Source organism: Curcuma longa, chromosome 5, assembly GCF_044706935.1.
Source record: "Curcuma longa cultivar G26 ecotype Majalengka, Jawa Barat chromosome 5, ITB_CL_G26_1.1, whole genome shotgun sequence".
Taxonomy (NCBI): domain Eukaryota; kingdom Viridiplantae; phylum Streptophyta; class Magnoliopsida; order Zingiberales; family Zingiberaceae; genus Curcuma; species Curcuma longa.
The window spans coordinates 7,100,841-7,120,039 of NC_133865.1; the positions used below are offsets into that span (position 1 = coordinate 7,100,841).

The following is a 19,199-nucleotide window of genomic DNA, read 5'->3' on the forward strand; positions in this document are numbered from 1 at the left end:
TTTAGGGCTTTTCAGGGACCAGTTAACCAATAAACAAAAAAAAAATGATAATCTCAGTAGCCACATCTCTGGGAAGTTAACCAATCTCTGGGAAGTTAACCAGTAAACAAGTGGTTGCGGCAGGTGGTTTGATGTCAAAATTCACTAATATTTGTCAAACAAATCCATGGAAACCGACAAAAATAAAAACAAAAATCTGATGAAAAAAAGAAATTATTTTTTTAAAGAAAAAAAAAGACAAACAGAACAGACGAATCAATGCATGAACCACTCACAAATATAGTATTTTTGATCAGATGGAGAGATCAGCGATGCATGAATTTAAACCTCTTCTGCATCAGAACCCAAGGTAGGGAAGGCGGTTGCTGCTACTTCACCGGAGCGCAGAAGAGACTAGGCGGTTTCGGCCACAAGTTCTTCTTCTCCGAAGCCCGAGAAATCTCGTCGTTTGTAAGATAGAATAAGCTCTTCTTTCAATCGAAAGCTACTTCTAAGGGGCATGTTTTTGATTCTTCCTGGTAGGCTGTCTGGGATGCCTGCCCCTGTTCATGACCTATCTGCTGCTCCCTATATCCTCGTTTTATGACAAATGCGTCCTCTTTTTCTGTGCGCCTCGCAGTGAAAATGAGTCAAACTGGTTTAGATTCTTTAAGCCGGCGATTAATCGAGCAGAATGACTAGAAAGTTTACTGTTTGGAAATAAAAATAGGACCTTTCAGTGTGTCAGTCTTGATATGGTTCCCTCTTTACAGCGACTCCTCACTGATCCTTCACCTTGAGACTTGTTTGTTCTCAACCATCTGTTGGCTGTCTTATATATATATATGGCTTTTTGCTATTGGTGTAGGACTTAGAGGCGAGGAATGGGAGCGGTCGGCGCAGAGGAGCTGATTGGGCGGGAGAAGGTGGAGTCGGCTTCTGGTGACGGAGGTGATGGCCAGGCGGAGAAGATTTTTGTTTCGGTGCGATTGAGGCCACTGAGTGAGAAGGAGGTGGCAGCGAACGATCCTTGTGATTGGGAGTGCATCAATGACACCACCGTTATCTTCAGAAGCAGCCTACCGGAGCGGTCTCTGAGTCCCACGGCTTACACATTTGGTGAGCTTGATTCGTAAACATTACTTTTCACCGTCGTTACTGCTCCGGCTATTGGGGTTCCATACATTCTGTTGGATGTTATCGCCTGGCTATTACGAGATACTCTTTTTGCCTGGCATGGTCAATGATGAAGTTCTTGATAATAATTTATTTCCACCTTATGATTCTTGCTAATAGACAGAGTGTTTCAAAGTGATCACACCACCAAGCAAGTGTACCAGGCAGGGGCTAAAGATGTTGCTCTTTCTGTAGTTAGTGGTATTAACTGTAAGTGGACCGGATTCTATCTGTTTTCTCAAAATTTATGTAATAAATTTTAAGATCTTGGCATGCATGCTTTCCAGCTACTATTTTTGCTTATGGTCAAACAAGCAGTGGGAAAACATACACAATGACTGGGATAACTGAGTATGCTGCACAAGATATATATGAATATATACATAAGGTAGTGCAGAAAAAAAAATCTGATAATCTAGTTGCAGGCATGCTGCTCTATGGTTCAGAAAAAATATCTGACTTGGTAGTTTGGCCTTTTGCAGCATGAGGAGATTGCATATGTGCTGAAGTTTTCAGCAGTAGAGATCTACAATGAGGCTGTAAAAGATCTATTAAGTACAGATTCTTCTCCCCTAAGGCTTTTGGATGATCCAGAGGTGAAGTTTCTAATCTTGATTGTGGTTCATTTCCCCTAACTTAAGGGTTGAAACAAATGTGTCTTTTGCAGAAAGGAACAGTAATTGAGAAACTTACAGAGGAAATTTTGACGGACTGGAACCACCTTAAGACACTCATTTCTGTGTGTGAAGGTAACTGAGACAAAGTTCAGGAATATCACTTTCGCTGGATTAGATTTATTTACTTGTACGGGGTCTTCATTTTCCTTAGCTCACAGAAAGATAGGGGAGACATCTCTAAATGAAACAAGCTCCAGATCTCATCAAATTCTTCGATTGGTTTGTTATCCTCTATTTCCATAATTTCATTAAGACAAAAGAATGTCCCACTCCCATCAATACTGGTTTGGGAGTTGTTGATATTTCCTTTGATGGACTGAAACTTGCAGAGTATTGAAAGTTGTGCTCGAGAATTTCAGGGAAAAGACAATTCAAGTACACTCACAGCTAGTGTGGTAGGCTGATAAACTCTTTATTTTTTTTTGTTCATGCATCTGTAAATGGTTCATATGTATTACAGGGTGTTTATTTTGGAAAGCTTATTCTATTTGTTGGATGCAGAATTTTGTTGATCTAGCAGGGAGTGAACGTGCATCTCAGGCATTATCTTCTGGTACTAGGCTTGAGGGTTGCCACATAAATCGAAGCTTGCTGACACTTGGATCTGTTATTCGCAAGTTGAGGTTGTGGAACCTTGTCTCTTCATTCTTTTCTTTTCCTCTGAATTTTTGTTGGTTTCACTCCTCTGAATTTAAGTTTCCTTTCCTTTTGACATGCCTCATTAATAATTTGAGTTATTCGAATTATTTTGATACCTCCAATAGTATAAATAATACAAATTGAACATCTAAAAGTAGCTAGTTCAAGCTTCCTTAAATAAAACAATTGTCTAAAATATGAAAATGAAACTCTAATAACGATATGCCCAATAAAAGTATAATATTTGTTTACATGATATTTGTCAATATGCAAATATGTATAACTATATATGGTAGCCTTAGCTGAATATGCAGTCCCAACCCCCTTCAATCCTTGTGATAGGTATCTACCATTTCACGAAACCTTAGGCAAGAATTCCTGTCTATGCATGCAATGTTATGCTATATTATGCTAGTATTTAAAGATTGAACATACAATTACTAGTGTGGAAATTGACAATCTATACTTGCTTTTTTGAAGTGAACTGATATTGTGGATTTGATGATCCATAATTTGGTCATTTTCTAGACTGTCAAGAGCACTTGAAATTGATATACTTTTCAGTTGCAACTTGCAACTCTCCTTTTATTAGTTCCTAACTTGATCTACCACTGTACCTGTCTCGGTTTTCACAGCAAAGGAAGAAATGGGTACATTCCTTATCGGGATTCAAAGCTCACACGGATATTGCAACCATCACTGGGGGGTAATGCAAGAACTGCAATTATTTGCACAATAAGCCCTGCAAGAAGCCATGTCGAGCAGTCCAGACACACTCTTCAGTTTGCTAACTGTGCAAAAGAAGTAGTTACCAGTGCACAGGTGAATATAGTTATGTCAGATAAGGCATTAGTTAAGCATTTGCAAGGAGAACTCTCAAGGCTGGAGAATGAATTGAGATATCCAGGAATATCTCCTACTGTTGAAACAATGCTGAGGGAGAAAGATCTAAAAATTCAAAAGGTAATAAATAGTCTTCTAATTTTTCATTCAACTCTGAAAATACACTGTTTTGTATGTTATATTCTTTTGTATACTTATCCTCTGAATACAATTCCAAGTTGGTACGGTAGGAATAATTTCTTTGTATTTGTCTCAACTGTTTGAATCAGTTGCATGGATCATTGTTCTCCATTGATCTACACAGAGTGCATGTTTTTAAAATAATATATAGTGGAAGCCCTCACTTCTTTTATGACGATGGGTTCCAAACAGACCAAGGTAATAACTCCTAAGACTCACCAACTAAGCTAGCTAACATAGGGTCCATGCTTGTCAGTCTAAGATAAATTGGATCTGTCTTTCCCATTGAAATATGACGCTCAAGCTTTCTTTTCGTTTGTCAATAATGTAATTTTTTCAGACTAGAAAGTGATTATAATAGAACATGCAGTCATTTGGGATATACTGGTAACTTAAGAACAAGCCATCTATATTTTGATAATATTACATAACAGAAATGACAATAATTTGCTCAGTACATGGCTGCAAGCTTAGAAGTTAATTGATGTTGTAATACATATTTTTGTAGATGGAGAACGAGATAAAGAAGTTGATCCAGCAACTGGATATAGCTCAATCTCAACTAGAAAAATCGCTGCAAGTTATTGGAAAGGATCCTTCTTCAAGACCATGGGTGTCTATTCTTCCTTCTGGCCAAACTTAACTTTTATCACATTTAAGTTTTTATAATTTATTTCTCATTTTTCTTCCAGGAGGAGCCAGGCAATAATACCTCACCACTCAATGGACCTTATGTGGGTCATTATTTACCCCCAATGTCAGAGCCATCAGATAGCACCGATCTCTGTACTGTTTCTGCCACCTCAAGATTTGAAACTTCATACAATCAGAGCTGCTTGCGAACAGGAAACTACACAAATCCATCACCAAGACACTTAGGGCAAAATCACAAGTTTATTGAGTCAAATGGGAATCAAGGTGGTCAGTGGATAGATGAAAACTTCAATGATGAGTTTGAGCAATTGTGTCAGGATGTTCACTGCATTGAAGTGAATGGTGCACATATGAGCGAAGATTCAGAGACCATCTTAACTGAAGGAAGCAATAGCCTCCAACATCTGGGTGTCACAACTCCAGAGCACATATATGGGAATTGTGAACCAGAGAGACAAAGGGATCTGGATTTTATGAATGCCGATCCTGTCACATTGGAACAACATCTTCAGAATGTAAAGAAGACACTTAGCAGCTTTGTGGAAGCACATCCAGATGGATTCTCTCCATGTTCAACATTGCAAGAACTTAGATCTAAAGATGTTCCATTAAGTAGAAGTATAAGTTGTAGGTCAACGCTGATGAGCTCTCCAACTTGGCTCAAAGTAGATAGTACATCACCTAATATATCTTTAGATCAATTCCATGGAAGGCCTGAAGAATTACAAAAGAAAGGATTTGCCTGGAACTTCAGAGATACTATTAGAAAGCTATCAGCAAAAGGATCTCAAAATTCTGGAGATAGCATATCTTTTAGTGTTCAAAAGCTATTGAACACAGAAGCTACTTCCAGTGGCAAGATGGACAGATCAGTTGACTACACAGAGCGCAATGAAATGGATCAAGTTGATGAACAAAAACAATCAACTATTGATCAGGTATGATATCCATGGTGAATGAGTAGTATTATTTTTATTGAACACTTCATGTTTCATCACACAATGTTACCATGTACATATTATTGTTAGGATATAGCCCTACCTCATTTTAGTTTTTGTTGACTACATAACTTGTTTTCTTAGGGGAGATTCCCTAACTATTTAACATAACATTAGCATCAAACATACTATTATGCATTTAGTGTGTTATGGTATGTAGATTTGCAAAAAGCAAGGAAATAAAAAAAAATAACAATAAGGTCTTTGATTGTTTTAGTGCATTATGGTATATAGACTTATATCAAGACACTTATTACTATGCATAATAGCACGTAATGCAATTCCCACTGTCACTAAAGTTACATAATCCCCAATCAACATTGAGAGTCTGATTATTTTGCTTTGTTCATATTCTTAGGATAGTGATATGACAAATTGAGCCCTAGCTACATTCGCTACATCTTTCTTGGCTACTCTCGCTTCTTAAAGGCTACAAGTGTTGCGACTTGGTCCTCTCCTCTTTTAGGTCTCTGTAAACGTGAAGACACCAGATTTCTGGGTCTCTTCATCATTACCTCTTGAAACCAAATCATTGCCCACTATTAGCTTCATTCACCTCTCCACTAGAGCCATTCACCACTATTATTAGTGTATCATTGGTGCATGGAGGAACCTTTATGAAATTATTAGCGTACACTATCAACCTCGCTCACAAATCTTATGGCACAAATCCTTCTCCATTAGATATTGACCTATTGCTCAACTTTATTTCTTTTAAAAGTTTAAGCTCATCCTTTTATGAGTTCATAATATCCTTGTTATTTATGAAGGTTCAGTTCACACCTCAAAGCTCTTTGAGATTCCCACTGAGAAGGTCATAAAATAAGGAGATGCCTGTAGTTATATCAAAGAATGTGGAAAATTCTTCCTTCACACTCAGGTTATTACTTATTTCATGTAGATAGATGGATGTTCAGAGGCTTGTTCTAGATGTGAGAATAAAATGCTCAAATCTTTGCATGAAGGAATGAAGATTTATCAAAAGATGGTGGTACCAGAAAAAAATAGCTTATCCTCTTGATTGAACTAGTATGTTCATTATCTGTTTTGCACAAATCAATTCATCTCTTATCCTTAACATTTCACTATGGAGAACCATGAATTAGAGATGCTATATGATTTATAGTGTACTACATGCTGAATTGCTAACTATAGAAGGGGTGCCACTAAAGAGTAAAGTTTAAAATTTCTAGCAAATTAATAACTCATATTTTAAAAAAAACAAATAAATCTTTAAGTTGCTTGGAACTGAAGATTGTGGCATCTTACCAAGTTATTGTAAATTCTTTGATCTTTATTTTGTGCACATATTTCTGAATGTTAACACTTTTGTTTTGCAGAACTTTTTCCATTGGTAACTGCCATATAAATTGGTTTTAAATTACTCCTTAATACCAAATAGTCATTTCCCATAAAATTGCCTTCTGATGTGAGGATGATGAAACTAAATTATGGGTCGTGTTATGTTTAGTATTTCCAGTAAGCAATGAACATGAACTGAAGTTACGGTAATCATTTCAATAAGCTTCCTTATAGTTTTTTGCCCCTGTCAGGATACTGGAAAGAATGTGTTTCGAGAATTGGGAGCCGAGGTTACTGCAAAGTATGCGGGTCAGAAATCAACTCTAGATTCACTGCAACCTCCTACATTATGGCCTCGTGAGTTCGAGAAGAAGCAACAAGAGATAATTCAGCTTTGGCACGAGTGTCATGTTTCCTTAGTCCATAGAACTTGCTTTTACATGCTATTCAAAGGTGATCCAACCGATTCTATTTACATGGAAGTGGAATTGAGGAGATTATCCTTCTTAAAGAGCACATTATCTCGACAAAACATCGATAAGGCATCAACCGTTGGTCAGCATTTTTCTTCTGGGCCAAGGTTATACTGAATGTGCCACCTTCTTTGTTTCCATTCTCTCGAACATGTAAAATCATAGCTATAAATAATTGATAACTAAAACAAAGTTGGCTTCCCCTGTGACAGTTTAAGATTGCTTCGACGTGAAAGGGACATGCTTTGCAGGCAGATGGAAAAGAATTTGTCTGGCGCTGAAAGAGAGAGCCTGTATGCCAAGTGGGGAGTTGAATTGGACTCGAAACAGAGAAGGCTGCAGCTTGCTCAGCGCCTATGGTCAGAGCCCAATGACAAAGAGCATATTAGGGAGAGTGCAGCCGTTGTGGCAAGCTTGATTGGACTCCTGGAACAAGGGCATGCCCTCAAAGAAATGTTTGGCCTTGCATTTTCACCTCAAAAATCTAGTAGAAGATCCAGTTGGAAATATGGGTCGTTAAACCATTCTTTTCCTGTCTGAATGTTCTACCGATGGGAAAATATCACAAAATTAAGTTCAGAACTGAGATCAAATTTTGCTTGGGTCCTGTAAAACAGACAGCGTGACAGTATTTAGTGATCAAATTTTGCTTGGGTCCTGTAAAACAGACACAGCGTGATTGTATTGTTGAAATTTATAATTCTAAATTCACTATAAAAAAGCCACTCAATTCTTTAGTACTCAATAAACAAACTATAAATTGTATCTAATGCGTCAACAAAGATTGAAGTGTGAACAAAATTTCCATGTCAAATGCCTTAGCTTGCGTAACATAATAACTTCCAGATAAACGGAGCATCGGTGAAATTGTCTATAACTGAAGAATGAAATCCGATTTATTATCCACGGTTGAGGTGCCATTTAATCCAGAGGCCGAGAGGAAGAACAACTTTCCAGAAGCTTTACTCCATGATACTGCTGAAATCTGAATCCATTCTCTGATCAAAACCCTCGTATACTCATTCAAAAATCATTTGAGAACTTGAAACACCAGATCATTGACTTGGGAACTAATATATGTTCCCAAACTAGCAAATGTAGGCCTGTTGAAGATTGCTTCTGCAAGCCAATCCTAATTCTGAAACCACCACAAATAGGGAAAAGGGCATCACTTGGAGAACCAATAGATGATGATAAATAATGTACATCCTGCAATAACAGCAGAGAGAATTATCGTATCCTTTGATTTCTTCCTCTTTATCATTCCTGCAAAACACAAAATGAATATCAGTTACGTTTTCCCAGTTAACCTGCGTCTTAGGAAGACAACTTTTATACTATTTGTCATCGCTCACTTATTACACTTACCATTTGCCTTCCAGTGAGTTTTAATTGAGTACCTCGTATTTGCACTGATAATAACATGAGCAATGAGCTAAACAATATGTACAAGTTAATCCTATCGTGACCATCCCCATTGTTATGGTCTCATTAATACTAATGGGCTTATGGATTCATATATAAATATGTAATTGTTGTGGTTCAGAGCAATGAGGCTAAAGTATTCTCTCTTTTTTTTTCAGTCATTCATAGTGAGGACTATGAATAAAGAATTGACAGAACACTACAGTGAATGGTGTGGTAGCATGATAGACTCAATATCTAGTTATAAATCCTAGGACTATCTACTCTCGCATATGTATGTTGCCCCTTTCATTCTAGGGGTGATGTTATTCTCCCATGATGTTATCTTATTCTTTCAAACACGTCCAACCTAATTCTCTAATTTTATCAGCCATTGAAGCTCCACCAAATTTCTCTTGAAAACTAAATTACCTAAACTTCTAATAATCCTCACCTATAAGATATTTTATATCAAATTTCATTTGAAACAAAATGAAGACCATATCAACACACTCTTTCTTTTTGTATGATATGGTAATAAGCAGACTAAAAAAATTTGATTAATTATAAGAATGAATACATTCAATCAAATTTCATTTGACAATCATGATCTTAATCACAAAATAATTTATGTTTATAATCAGTCAAAAAAATAAATGACCTCATTTTAAATACAATTTTTAGCTAATTTTTTAATAGCATAGGTTTTCCACGTAATATAAACGACTAAGAGGGTCCTAATCATAGTGTTTCTTAAAATGTATGCCCATATAATGTTGGGCTTTTGGTTTAATACAATAATATAGGGAGTTTATCACTACTACTTTCTAAGGATTTATAGTCCATATCATGTTGGATTGTTGGTTTAATACAATAATATGGGAGTTCAGCCACATTCTATCTACTTGCATGCAAAGATCATGTACAATTCTGATCATACTGGCCATTTGCAAACAGACATTATATTTCAAATTGCTCTACACATTTAGTTTATTTAATTTCAATAAATCTGTAGAAAGTCATTGAGGAAAGATAAAGACCTAGGATATTGCGAATCATGGGGAATCTGTCGCTAAGTTGCTTTACTTTTCCCTGAATGCCACTGAAAGTACTTCTTTGAGCTAACAATATACCCTTCATTTCCTCAGCTTGACTGGTCACTTCATCAATCTAACAAATGAAAGAAAACATCCAAAATATTTTCCTCATCTATATACAAAAATAATAAAAGAAAAGAAAATACAATTGCTACTACCATCTTTGAATATTACATAAATGCACTTACCTGAGAAATACTTCCATGTATAGCAGCACGTTCTCTCAGTAAATTTGGTGCTAATTGTGTGCTTCCAGATGCCTGCTCATTAATAGATAGGTTAGCCGAAATAAGGAATTGGAATCTGAATTTTCTCTAGTTTAAACTAGAAGGAAACCTTGTGTTCATTTATATCATTGCGCACTGAAATAAGTAGCTCAGCATGCTCCCTCATTGACAATATGTTACCCCTTGTACGCTTGAACTCCTGATTAATGCAACGTATGTGAAGTTGGTGAAAATTATAGTCCTCACAAGGTAAAAGTACTGACTACAGGTGAAGCTAATTGAAGGGAAGTTTTCGTTCTTGTCAGTATCACAATTCTATAACCATACATAATTCATATTTTGAGCGTCTAATAAAGTTGACAAAAAAAGATACTGAAAAAACTAGCCAATATACTCGAAGCATGGATTTTCCATACGGCAGCAGATTGAATATCCAAGAACTATAAATAGAAGAAACTTAAAGTTATTGACTGATAGCTTTCATGTAGAATTCACAAGCATTAGCAAGAATATTTAATTCTTTAGCCAGTGAAAGAAATGAGGATAAATAGTTCCTACTACACCCTGATATTTTGCACAAAATCAGTCTGTTAAGTACTACGAAAGGGCTTTTTAATAGAATAATCAAGAATTGAGTGAACGTAGAAAATATATGCAATAGTATGCCAAACCAAATGTGTCATGATCACCACAAAAAAATAAAATAAGATCTAATTGCACAAGATTTCAGAAGGAAATATCAGTCCATACTCAACTCTAATTTAAAATTTGCTGTTTCACTAAAGAAATATAACTTGCTGTCAAGATTTCCAAAGAACTAAATGTAATCACCATGCACCTTATTCCATCAATCTTATTTTCCTTAGACCTTAGTCCTACAACGAGGGTGTTTTTGGTGTCCTAGCAAGGTAGTATATATCTCTTAGCACCTTGTTTGAAAACATATTGAAACAATGAATCCCTAAAAGGAGAAGGGAAGTACAAACTCAACTAACATTGTTAATGCAATATGGTCAAACTCTAAAACTTGATCAGCAGTGCTTCTTCTTTTTAACAAATTTAATGACATAGCAATACTGGATGAAGCACAATACGCCAAACCGTGAGTGCGATCTAAATTGTAAAGGCACATTCCATTCTTCTTCTTCTTTTAACACGGATGTCAAGAATACAAAACTTCCCCTTCCAACCTCCGATAAGGTGTTCATGCGATGGTTCACTTCGAATTCAAAAAATTGAATTTTGTAAACAAGTGAGTATCAAACTCTCGTATTCGCTCACCTGAAAAAAAAAAAATCGATCCTTTTGCTACCTTCATCTAGAACCCTAATCACAAAAAAGGGGTAGACCAATGATTCATTTCTTTTCAAAGGTATAGATTTCGATTAATTAGAAGGAACCTAAAGAAAAAGAAAAACGAAAACGCAAAAACGAAAGTGACATGGAATTCAACCTGGGTGAACTCGTGAAGGATATCCCTATGCCTGGTGAGTTTCTGGACCACAGCGGTCGTTGGCGTTGCCGCTGCGGCACACCTGCTCATCGCCTCGTTCACTTGCGTCAGCCTCGCCAGCAGCATCTCGATCTCCATCTCCATCGACTTCCAGTGGGAATCGCTCGCAGGGCTTCTCGGATCCGAGTAACCTACGACCATTGACGGAAGCAACTGCAATCAAAACCAAGAAACGAGAACGGCGAGGGGGGTAAAGGACGGGGTTCAACCGCACCTCCGAGCTTCGCGTAAGAGGAGAGGCGGACGTCGAGATCGCCTTCGATCCGCCGCGCTTCTCTCCGCAGCTCGTCCCAGTCGGCGACGGGCGACGCTGCGCCTGCCATAGCGTTCGCCGATCTGTCTACCGTCGCGTTAAATCGATTTCGCTCCCGTGCCCCAGATTTGTGGCTCTCCCTCTCAGCTCTCCCTCGTGCAGTCAAACGAAATAGGTGAGGAACCAGACGAGCTACCCGACGTTTAACCCGCTTTGTGGTTCGACGGCCCAACTGATCTTTTCAGTATTTTAGATTATTTCTAGCTACCCAGCACCTTTTTAAACTTAAACATTCATATCAAAATAGCTAGTAAAAAATAATTTAATATAATATAACTTATGCTGTAAATTTTGATCCGAATAATTTATAAAACACCACCACATATGTCCTAAGTACCTCCATGGCTTTGCATGTGATCATCGCCGCTTTCAGAGCGATTGAGTTGATTATTATAGGACAGATTTATTGGAGTAGACAAGAATCGAATTTCGATAAAGTCGAGATAATATCCTCTCACATAATGACTCACTACAATTTTTTAATTTACTTTTTCACATATAATCGTAAGATTGATCGTGTAGGATCGTGTAAGACCGTGTGATTGTGGGATGTCGAAAGCCAAGTGCCAATGCTTGTTGAGCTCCTTGCTCAAGCTTCGTGTCCAAGCTCTTTGACTCCACTCAATATTTGACTCTATTTGATGTCTGACTCCATATTCAGTGTTCAACTTCACTCAATGGCCAACTCCTCAATAAATCCAGTGTCATTGAGTTCATACACTCGATCATCTCTTGAACAACATGTGAAGCAACTCTTTATATATATACTCTTTTCTTTAGAACATCTGCAACGTTGTTTGTTAATAACACTTAAAAAAATTTTAAAAAAAATGTGGGATTCATCTCTGCCACATGAATGCGTTCAAACCTTTGAACGCGTTGATGTGATTAATTACTCCTCCACCACTCCTCCACGTCATGTGGAGAGATATTAAGGAAGGGTTATTAACGCTCTTTTAACAACCGTTGTAGATGCCCTTAGGGTACACGTGCTTCCAGATATACAATTAACATTCTCCTCCTTTGACCTTCCTAGCTTCTTTATTATCTCTGACTTAAGAATTAACTTGAACGTCAGATTAGTTGAATCAAGACACTTCTGATCTTCGTTCTAACTCCTCTTTTTCTTTGAAACTCTAGGGGGATACAATCATCAGCTGGTCGTGGGCTTTATGCTACTCCATCAACGACAGAAATCAATATCTATTTCAATATTATCACAAATACTAACAAAGAAAGTCGTATGTAAATGGCTAAACGTGAACAATGGTTGATCCTTTATTTTAAGATCTACAAGTGAAAGAGTTTGTTTGCTGTTAACTTACCATAAGCTTGCCAGGGCATTAGACACTGTGAACAATGAGCTAAATCAAAAGCTCTAGCTGGGAGCGACGTGGAAGCCCAACGCCGGTGGGCAGTGGCTCTGCGCCCTCCGTTCCAGCTGACGTCGAGGCAGCCGACGAGGACGCTTTTGCTGATAGTGTCATCCCCTCCGAAGTCAACCACTGTCTGGGATTTGATCACTTCGCTCTGTTTTTATGTTCGAGTTAAAGAAAACTGTGAAGGAAGATTAAAGGATATAGCTGTATGTCTCTTCCCTGTCAATCAAATACTGGACTTATGGATGTCACTGTCTATGCTCCATGTGCCTTCACCCAGACAAGCAGAGAGAGAGAGAGAGTGAGAGGGATTGAGATATTTGACAGGGAAAAATTGTGGTGAGCAGACCAGAAGAAAGGTCGTATATAGGAAGATACCCAAAAGACCAGACTTGGAAAGCACACAGCCATACGATGAGATCCAAACTAGAAGTTAAGGAGATCATCCTTGACTTGTGGTCATCAACACTGAGTCAATGGGGACAGGTTTTGATTTCCAGAAGTCGCCTCTAGCTACATCACAATCGATAGACCGAAGATGACGAGGAGATGGGCAATCTGATTAATTTTTAGAAGAGGCCGAGGACCATCCGTGGAGTGATCTCAACGATAGATGTCTTCTTCCTGAATTGTTGTATGATGAGAATTTTAAAAATGATTATCTCAGCCGCCATGGACATCAGCTCTGACGCTAGCTTGAAGCTACCGCCTGCACCTTCGCCTGTTCTTCTTGCTGTACTCCCAAGCATCGATCGATGACTTTGAACACACAATTTCCTCTATATTATCACCACCAATCAAATTCAAATAACTTTATGTACACTTAATTGACACTGATCGTAATCTGTACGTCAAATCAAATCGACATCTATAGCTATACAGGAAGAAACCCTTGCGTCTCTTCCTCTGTGATAACTGATAACAATATCCACCAAGTATACTTTAAATTCTTATCTGCACAGTCAACGTCAACGTCAACGTTACCGCAATTCCTATCCAACTCCTGCCTTTGTCGCCGCCGGTGATCTTTGGGTGTGGCGCCGACGACGTCTCCGCCTCCACGAGCTGGCTTAGCTGGAAGTCGGGGTTGGAACCGTAGAGCGCCTGTGCCCCCTCTACGTCATCCACCTTCAGCTCCACCTTCCTCGTCCTCGGGTGCAGGCTCGGGAACATCACCGCCTCCCTCGCTGCCGTGTGGCCCAGCCCCAGGACGTGCCCGATCTCGTGGGTCGCCACCGACTCCAGGTCCACCGCCTCCGCCGCCACCTCCTCCCTCAGGTCCACAGCCCACCGCTCCGCCGCGTCCAGGTGCAGCCTCCCGCTCTCCGGCGAGAACGCGTGCGCCAGCACCCCCAGCTGCCCGTCGAAAGGCTCCCCGTCGCCGTGGTCGCCGCGGTAGAACCCCACCCTCACGTCCGCCGCCCTGTAGTCCGCCGTCTCCACGAAGCGCACCGGAATCACCTGCGCCCACCGCGCGAACGCGCGCCGGAACGCCGCCGCCACGTCAGCGCGGCTTACGTAGGTGATGGTGTGCGCCGGCGACAGGGCGTAGGTCAGCGTCAGCGGCCTCTGCCCGGCCCAACGCGGCTTGCCGGCGAAGAAGGTGAACCTCTCGGTCAAACCGGTTCGGTTCGCGGCGACCGCGTCAGGGACGCCGCAGCGGGGGGTCATCAGCTGGGAGAGGGTGGCGGCGTCGAGCTTGCCGGTGACGGGGAGGCCGAGATTACTCTGGTACAGAAAGACGGCGGACTCGAGCCGGTCGTCGAAGGCGTCGGGGTCCAACTCGGCCCGATCGGGTTGGGTCAGATAACCGAACCGGACCAGGTACAGCTTGAGGCCGGAGAGTCCATCGACATGGCTGCCGCGTTGCAGGTCCAGGAAGTGGCGGAAGGAACCCCACGCGTCGTTTGTGGCGACGGATTTGAAGACGGCTCTCTGCCCGTCGTGTTGCAGCTGATCGTGAAGAGGTCGAGGCGCCGCCGAGAAGGGAAAGTAGAATAGTAAGAGAGGCAGGAGAAGGCGAGGACGAGGCATGAGAATGGAAAGATAAGAGGAGAGAAAGATTTGGGGTTTGGATTCTGATCGATGAAGGAAGAATCTACTGACACAGTTGATGGTTAATACGGTTGGAATCGTGTTCGTCGACGCTGACTTCTTGGTTTTGTCGTTGACTCCTCGATTATGTGATCCTTCCTGACCTGGTTAACTGTCTTAAACAACGTCGAATCAGATTCATATTCGATTTTGGGCTTTGGTCGTTGAAAAGGATTCCCAGTGGCACAACGACTTCAAGCAGGAAGTTGCATCGTTGCACCAATCAAACAAAAAAGAATTGAACTGTGTATTTTTATATGAACTTCATTTTCAATTTCATTGTCGATGATAGCAAATATTTGTCTTTGATCGAAGGGATCCAAGGCAAGATGTTGACCATTGATTCAACATATATTGTGATTATCTCCTTATTCCTATTCATCCAATTCCTGCAAAGTAAACAACAAACACGACAACTGCAATACCAGCAGCATTTACACTACGTAAATTGTCCATAACTGTTTGCCTGTCTGTATAATCAAATGCGGGCGAGCAAATGGGACTGATTGAGCTAATTAAGGTCACCAGTTCATAGAAAGCAATGAGACATTGATTATTTAGATACAAATGCTACATCACCTACGCCGTCATCACAATTTACAGGGGGTTTCTATGGATTCGCTAGTGAGAGCATAACGGAATCTGGTGTCGTAGGGCAGCCATTCAATGACTTGCGAAGCCTTCCTCCTGCAGTTGGAATCTACACACTTGTGGATTGCATCCTGCTGCTTCTTGTCCATGCTCTCGCACACCCACATGAGAAGTGAGTCGCAGTTGGTGCATATCTCTTTTGCATATCTATCGAGAACTTTTGGCAGAAAAACTTTGTTAGATTTCTTGACCAAAACGTGGGATCGAAGGAATTCCTTCTTGGCTCTCTCCAGCTCCTGTGTCACATTCTTGGCACTGTAGACTCTTAGCTGCAGCAAGATTGAGCAATGAGTGTGTGAATTTATGTCTTGAATGACATGAGCATGCGAGTGAAGCAGAAAGATGATTACGATGGGGTCCGAGGAAGCTCCAGTGCAGATTGCAAAGAAAACAAGGGGATGGCAACTGGGGAGACCGATTTTGGACCAGATAAGCTGCTTGTCTTCCCCAGATTTCTTCCTCGTAGCATTTGAGAGTATAGTTTCAAGCCACTGGTGAAGAGAGAAGAAAGTGATGTAGCTAATGAGTGATCAGACCAAACATACAATTTCAGATTAGATCGATAACGTTAGTTAGGATTAGGAATTATTGGCACACGAAGATGATAAAGAATATTGAATTTATAATCATACAAATCAAGATCATACACGACCCATCCGAGATGTCCGGCAACCCAAAATGGAGTACTCAATGCAGTTGGCAGTAATGACTTGCCCTCCAATATTATATGCAGCCTGAAAATGCACAGAAATGAGTCGGCTGCAAAAAGAAAAGACAAAAAACATGGTGTTTGCACTTTTTGATAATTAGAATGAAATATTTTGAATAGATGAAATATGAAATATTCTCCGAATTCTAAAGTAAACATTCAATTCTGTATTTTAAAAAAGAGAACTCATTTTAATGGGCATATTTGAGTATGCAAAGGTCTTCTAACAGGCAAATTCTAAAAATTGGGTCACTATTTTGAGGAAATTCAATCTAGGAAAAGTAAACTTCTGCTTGAAAATTGCACTGGGAGTTGAAAACAAAACAGAAACAATGTACAGGAAGAGTTACCACTGTGCATTTTCAAGAGGAAGTATATTGCAATGAAGAAAGCACATATTGATGCTTAAGTTATATTTTAAGCAAAGAATGAATGAGAATGCTATATCTTACTCATGATATAATGTTTACAATCTAACCATTAGCAATTAAGCTAGAGGAATATCAAAATAGGGAAGATAGTGCATCTTTCAGTACCTTATTAAACAAAGCAACTCTTCTCAGAGAACTACTTGGAACCCCATACACCAGATATGCCTGCAAAAGAACAAAGATGGCATGCAATTCTTTTGTGTTGAGAGAAAAGTGAGAGAGCTAGGCAATACTTACGTGCATTACAAGGGAATTATAGACATTGATCCAAAATGCCAATTTAGCACTATTTTCCATAACACTCAAGTCAACTCTTTCCAATTGTTCCACCAGAAATCTAAATTTAAACCATGAATTAGGTTCTTGAACAATTGAGTAATGGCAAATGATGCAGATACTAGAAATCTTAGAATAAAATTACCTGTAGTTGCTTATTGTGTAAGATGCACGGGGGCAACGTTTGTCTAATTTTATCGATAGCACTTCGATGATGGATTTGCTAGGCCATTCATGCTCCTCTCTAATGGCTTTTGGACTAAGAACGCTGCTAGTAGATGATCTTTGCAAGAAAGGAGCACGAGATTTACTTGTCTTCTCACATGTGCCACTGCACATCAAACAATATACTGAAGCCATACACCTGACCATTTCTTCAGATATTCTGCATGGACACTGGTAGAGATGATCTTTCAACGTGCGTGCTAAATTACTCCTTCCAGAAGTTGATAACTTCTCCTGGAAACAATTATAGTGTTAGAGGAGGTTTTACCTCTTTGTTTTTTTTTTAAATGTGTGCTCAGCTTCTGGCATAATATTAACACCATCGTGAAGAATTTCAAAAGTCCATAAAAGGATATATAATCAGACTTAACATAGGTCAGATAGAATTTACATGCAGAACAGGGAACGCTATGTTGTTGGTGCACAATCATGGAGTATTTGTATATTTAAAAGCAATATTGTAGGTTCATAATGGCTAGATAGAGAAAGGGTGCAAGACATACTCAAATGAAAAGATTACTTCAATGTATGTGTGTGTAACAAGAATAATCGTGATAGCTAAACTGAAAATATAATGTGAATGAAATCATTACAAATAATGCTAAAACAATTACTTAGTGTGGTTCACACATTTTCTACTTTACAACCTACAACACGTAAGTTGCGTCACTCCTCACAACAATCCACTAAACCCCTCTTTCACAGAAAACAAAAAGATAAGCTTCTAGAAACAAGGATAACACCTCCCATGCAAACACCTTGACCTGCACCAATGAGATTTTCACAAGCTCACCACAAACTTGATCCTCACCTAGATTTCTCTTACAAATAATGATTCTCACCTATACGTAAAGAATGAAAGTGCGAGAACAAGGGAAGAGGATAAATTACCAAGGGCTTGAGAAGTTAGAATCCTTCTGAGTTTTATCCAAGCTCTTGCATTCTTTATGGGTACTTGATCAACACGAACACAATAAAATGAAATAATATAAATAAGTTGATGCATCAACTTATTTATATTCTTTGTTGTATCCTTACACTTCACATTCTAGAGTATATGTTATTTAGAATTGGGTCCCTAACAGAGCATAACTAGGATTAGCCTTGGTTTTGATTAAACTTCTTTGTGATTTGATGGAAAATATAAAGAACTAAAATATACACATTATAAGCAACAAAGTTTCTTAAGAGTTATAGAAATGGAATCAATCTAATTAGATGATTAATCATACCTTTAAAGTGTCAGTAAAGCTTATTCCATCATAGAGATTCATGTTTTCTCTCAAAAATGGATCATGAACAAACTTTGGTGGCTTAAGTAAAACATTACTTCGTCCAGACTCTCTTATTGAAGCCAGAACTTGAAAAGGCTGCAATCTGAATTTCTTTGAGGAGCAAAACGAACTTGATATTATACTAGGATGCTTCCTGGATCCAGTCTTTGGGTTTGAGTGTGCAGGAGAAGTCATGCCAGAACTATGAGCTGATGAAGGTTGACTAATACATTGATCAAAGATGCTTCTGTAGAGAGACAACACGTGTTGCTCACGATTTAGTATCTCTTCTTCAAGTATCTCAATCTCTGCAATTAATTCCCTAGTCTAAATGAAACAAAGAGTCATTTGTACGATTAACAAAAGCATAAACAATGAAAAGTCAGAAACAATCTTAAGCTGGTAATCAGCTACTGTAGTTATGAATTTTCACCATAACCAACTTAATATCAGGGTATCAGAAAATCATCTTTTGGTTGATTCAGATGCCAAATAACCAACAATATTCAAATAAACTGAATCACTTTCTGATAATATAATGTCGTGCTTTGAATATGGAATTAGTTGTAGAATCATATGTTAACATCTCAAAGAGCATTGACAATGGTGGTTATGCAACTAATAATAATTTTTTGCAAAAAGTGTTATAGAATGTAAAAAGTGTTAAAGTCTAGAAGATAAATCA

General features: G+C 39.0%; 4 protein-coding genes across 4 annotated transcripts in view; 1 reads left to right on the forward strand and 3 right to left on the reverse strand.

The window, feature by feature from the left end:
- The first annotated feature begins 863 nt into the window (after nucleotides 1–863).
- On the forward strand, nucleotides 864–7,461 carry LOC141829069 (kinesin-like protein KIN-7C). The gene is made up of 13 exons (XM_074716493.1): nucleotides 864–1,098; nucleotides 1,276–1,365; nucleotides 1,443–1,543; nucleotides 1,638–1,751; nucleotides 1,823–1,904; nucleotides 1,984–2,051; nucleotides 2,162–2,227; nucleotides 2,334–2,455; nucleotides 3,107–3,434; nucleotides 4,003–4,107; nucleotides 4,187–5,086; nucleotides 6,700–7,028; nucleotides 7,134–7,461. The coding sequence occupies exons 1-13, from the start codon at nucleotides 864–866 to the stop codon at nucleotides 7,459–7,461; spliced, it is 2,868 nt and encodes a 955-aa protein (XP_074572594.1).
- A 190-nt stretch (nucleotides 7,462–7,651) lies between these two features.
- LOC141829418 (Golgi SNAP receptor complex member 1-2-like) lies at nucleotides 7,652–11,557 on the reverse strand. The gene is made up of 6 exons (XM_074716878.1): nucleotides 11,377–11,557; nucleotides 11,103–11,293; nucleotides 9,759–9,848; nucleotides 9,611–9,682; nucleotides 9,366–9,495; nucleotides 7,652–8,187 (listed from the first exon to the last, which is right to left on the reverse strand). The coding sequence occupies exons 1-6, from the start codon at nucleotides 11,483–11,485 to the stop codon at nucleotides 8,090–8,092; spliced, it is 690 nt and encodes a 229-aa protein (XP_074572979.1). The 5' UTR covers nucleotides 11,486–11,557; the 3' UTR covers nucleotides 7,652–8,089.
- A 2,079-nt stretch (nucleotides 11,558–13,636) lies between these two features.
- Nucleotides 13,637–14,983, reverse strand: LOC141830005 (metalloendoproteinase 1-MMP-like). The gene has a single exon (XM_074717474.1). It carries the CDS (start codon nucleotides 14,886–14,888, stop codon nucleotides 13,797–13,799), a length of 1,092 nt encoding a protein of 363 aa, XP_074573575.1. The 5' UTR covers nucleotides 14,889–14,983; the 3' UTR covers nucleotides 13,637–13,796.
- Nucleotides 14,984–15,391: 408 nt separating this feature from the next.
- LOC141829506 (uncharacterized) overlaps nucleotides 15,392–19,199 on the reverse strand; it is an 8,995-nt gene continuing 5,187 nt past the window's right edge. The window contains exons 6-11 of the mRNA XM_074716995.1: nucleotides 17,161–17,474; nucleotides 16,977–17,076; nucleotides 16,845–16,904; nucleotides 16,247–16,333; nucleotides 15,950–16,090; nucleotides 15,392–15,868 (exon numbers count right to left, since the gene is read on the reverse strand). Of these exons, the coding sequence (XP_074573096.1) occupies nucleotides 15,539–15,868; nucleotides 15,950–16,090; nucleotides 16,247–16,333; nucleotides 16,845–16,904; nucleotides 16,977–17,076; nucleotides 17,161–17,474 (1,032 nt within the window). The 3' untranslated portion in view covers nucleotides 15,392–15,538. The remainder of the gene's footprint in view (nucleotides 15,869–15,949; nucleotides 16,091–16,246; nucleotides 16,334–16,844; nucleotides 16,905–16,976; nucleotides 17,077–17,160; nucleotides 17,475–19,199) is intronic.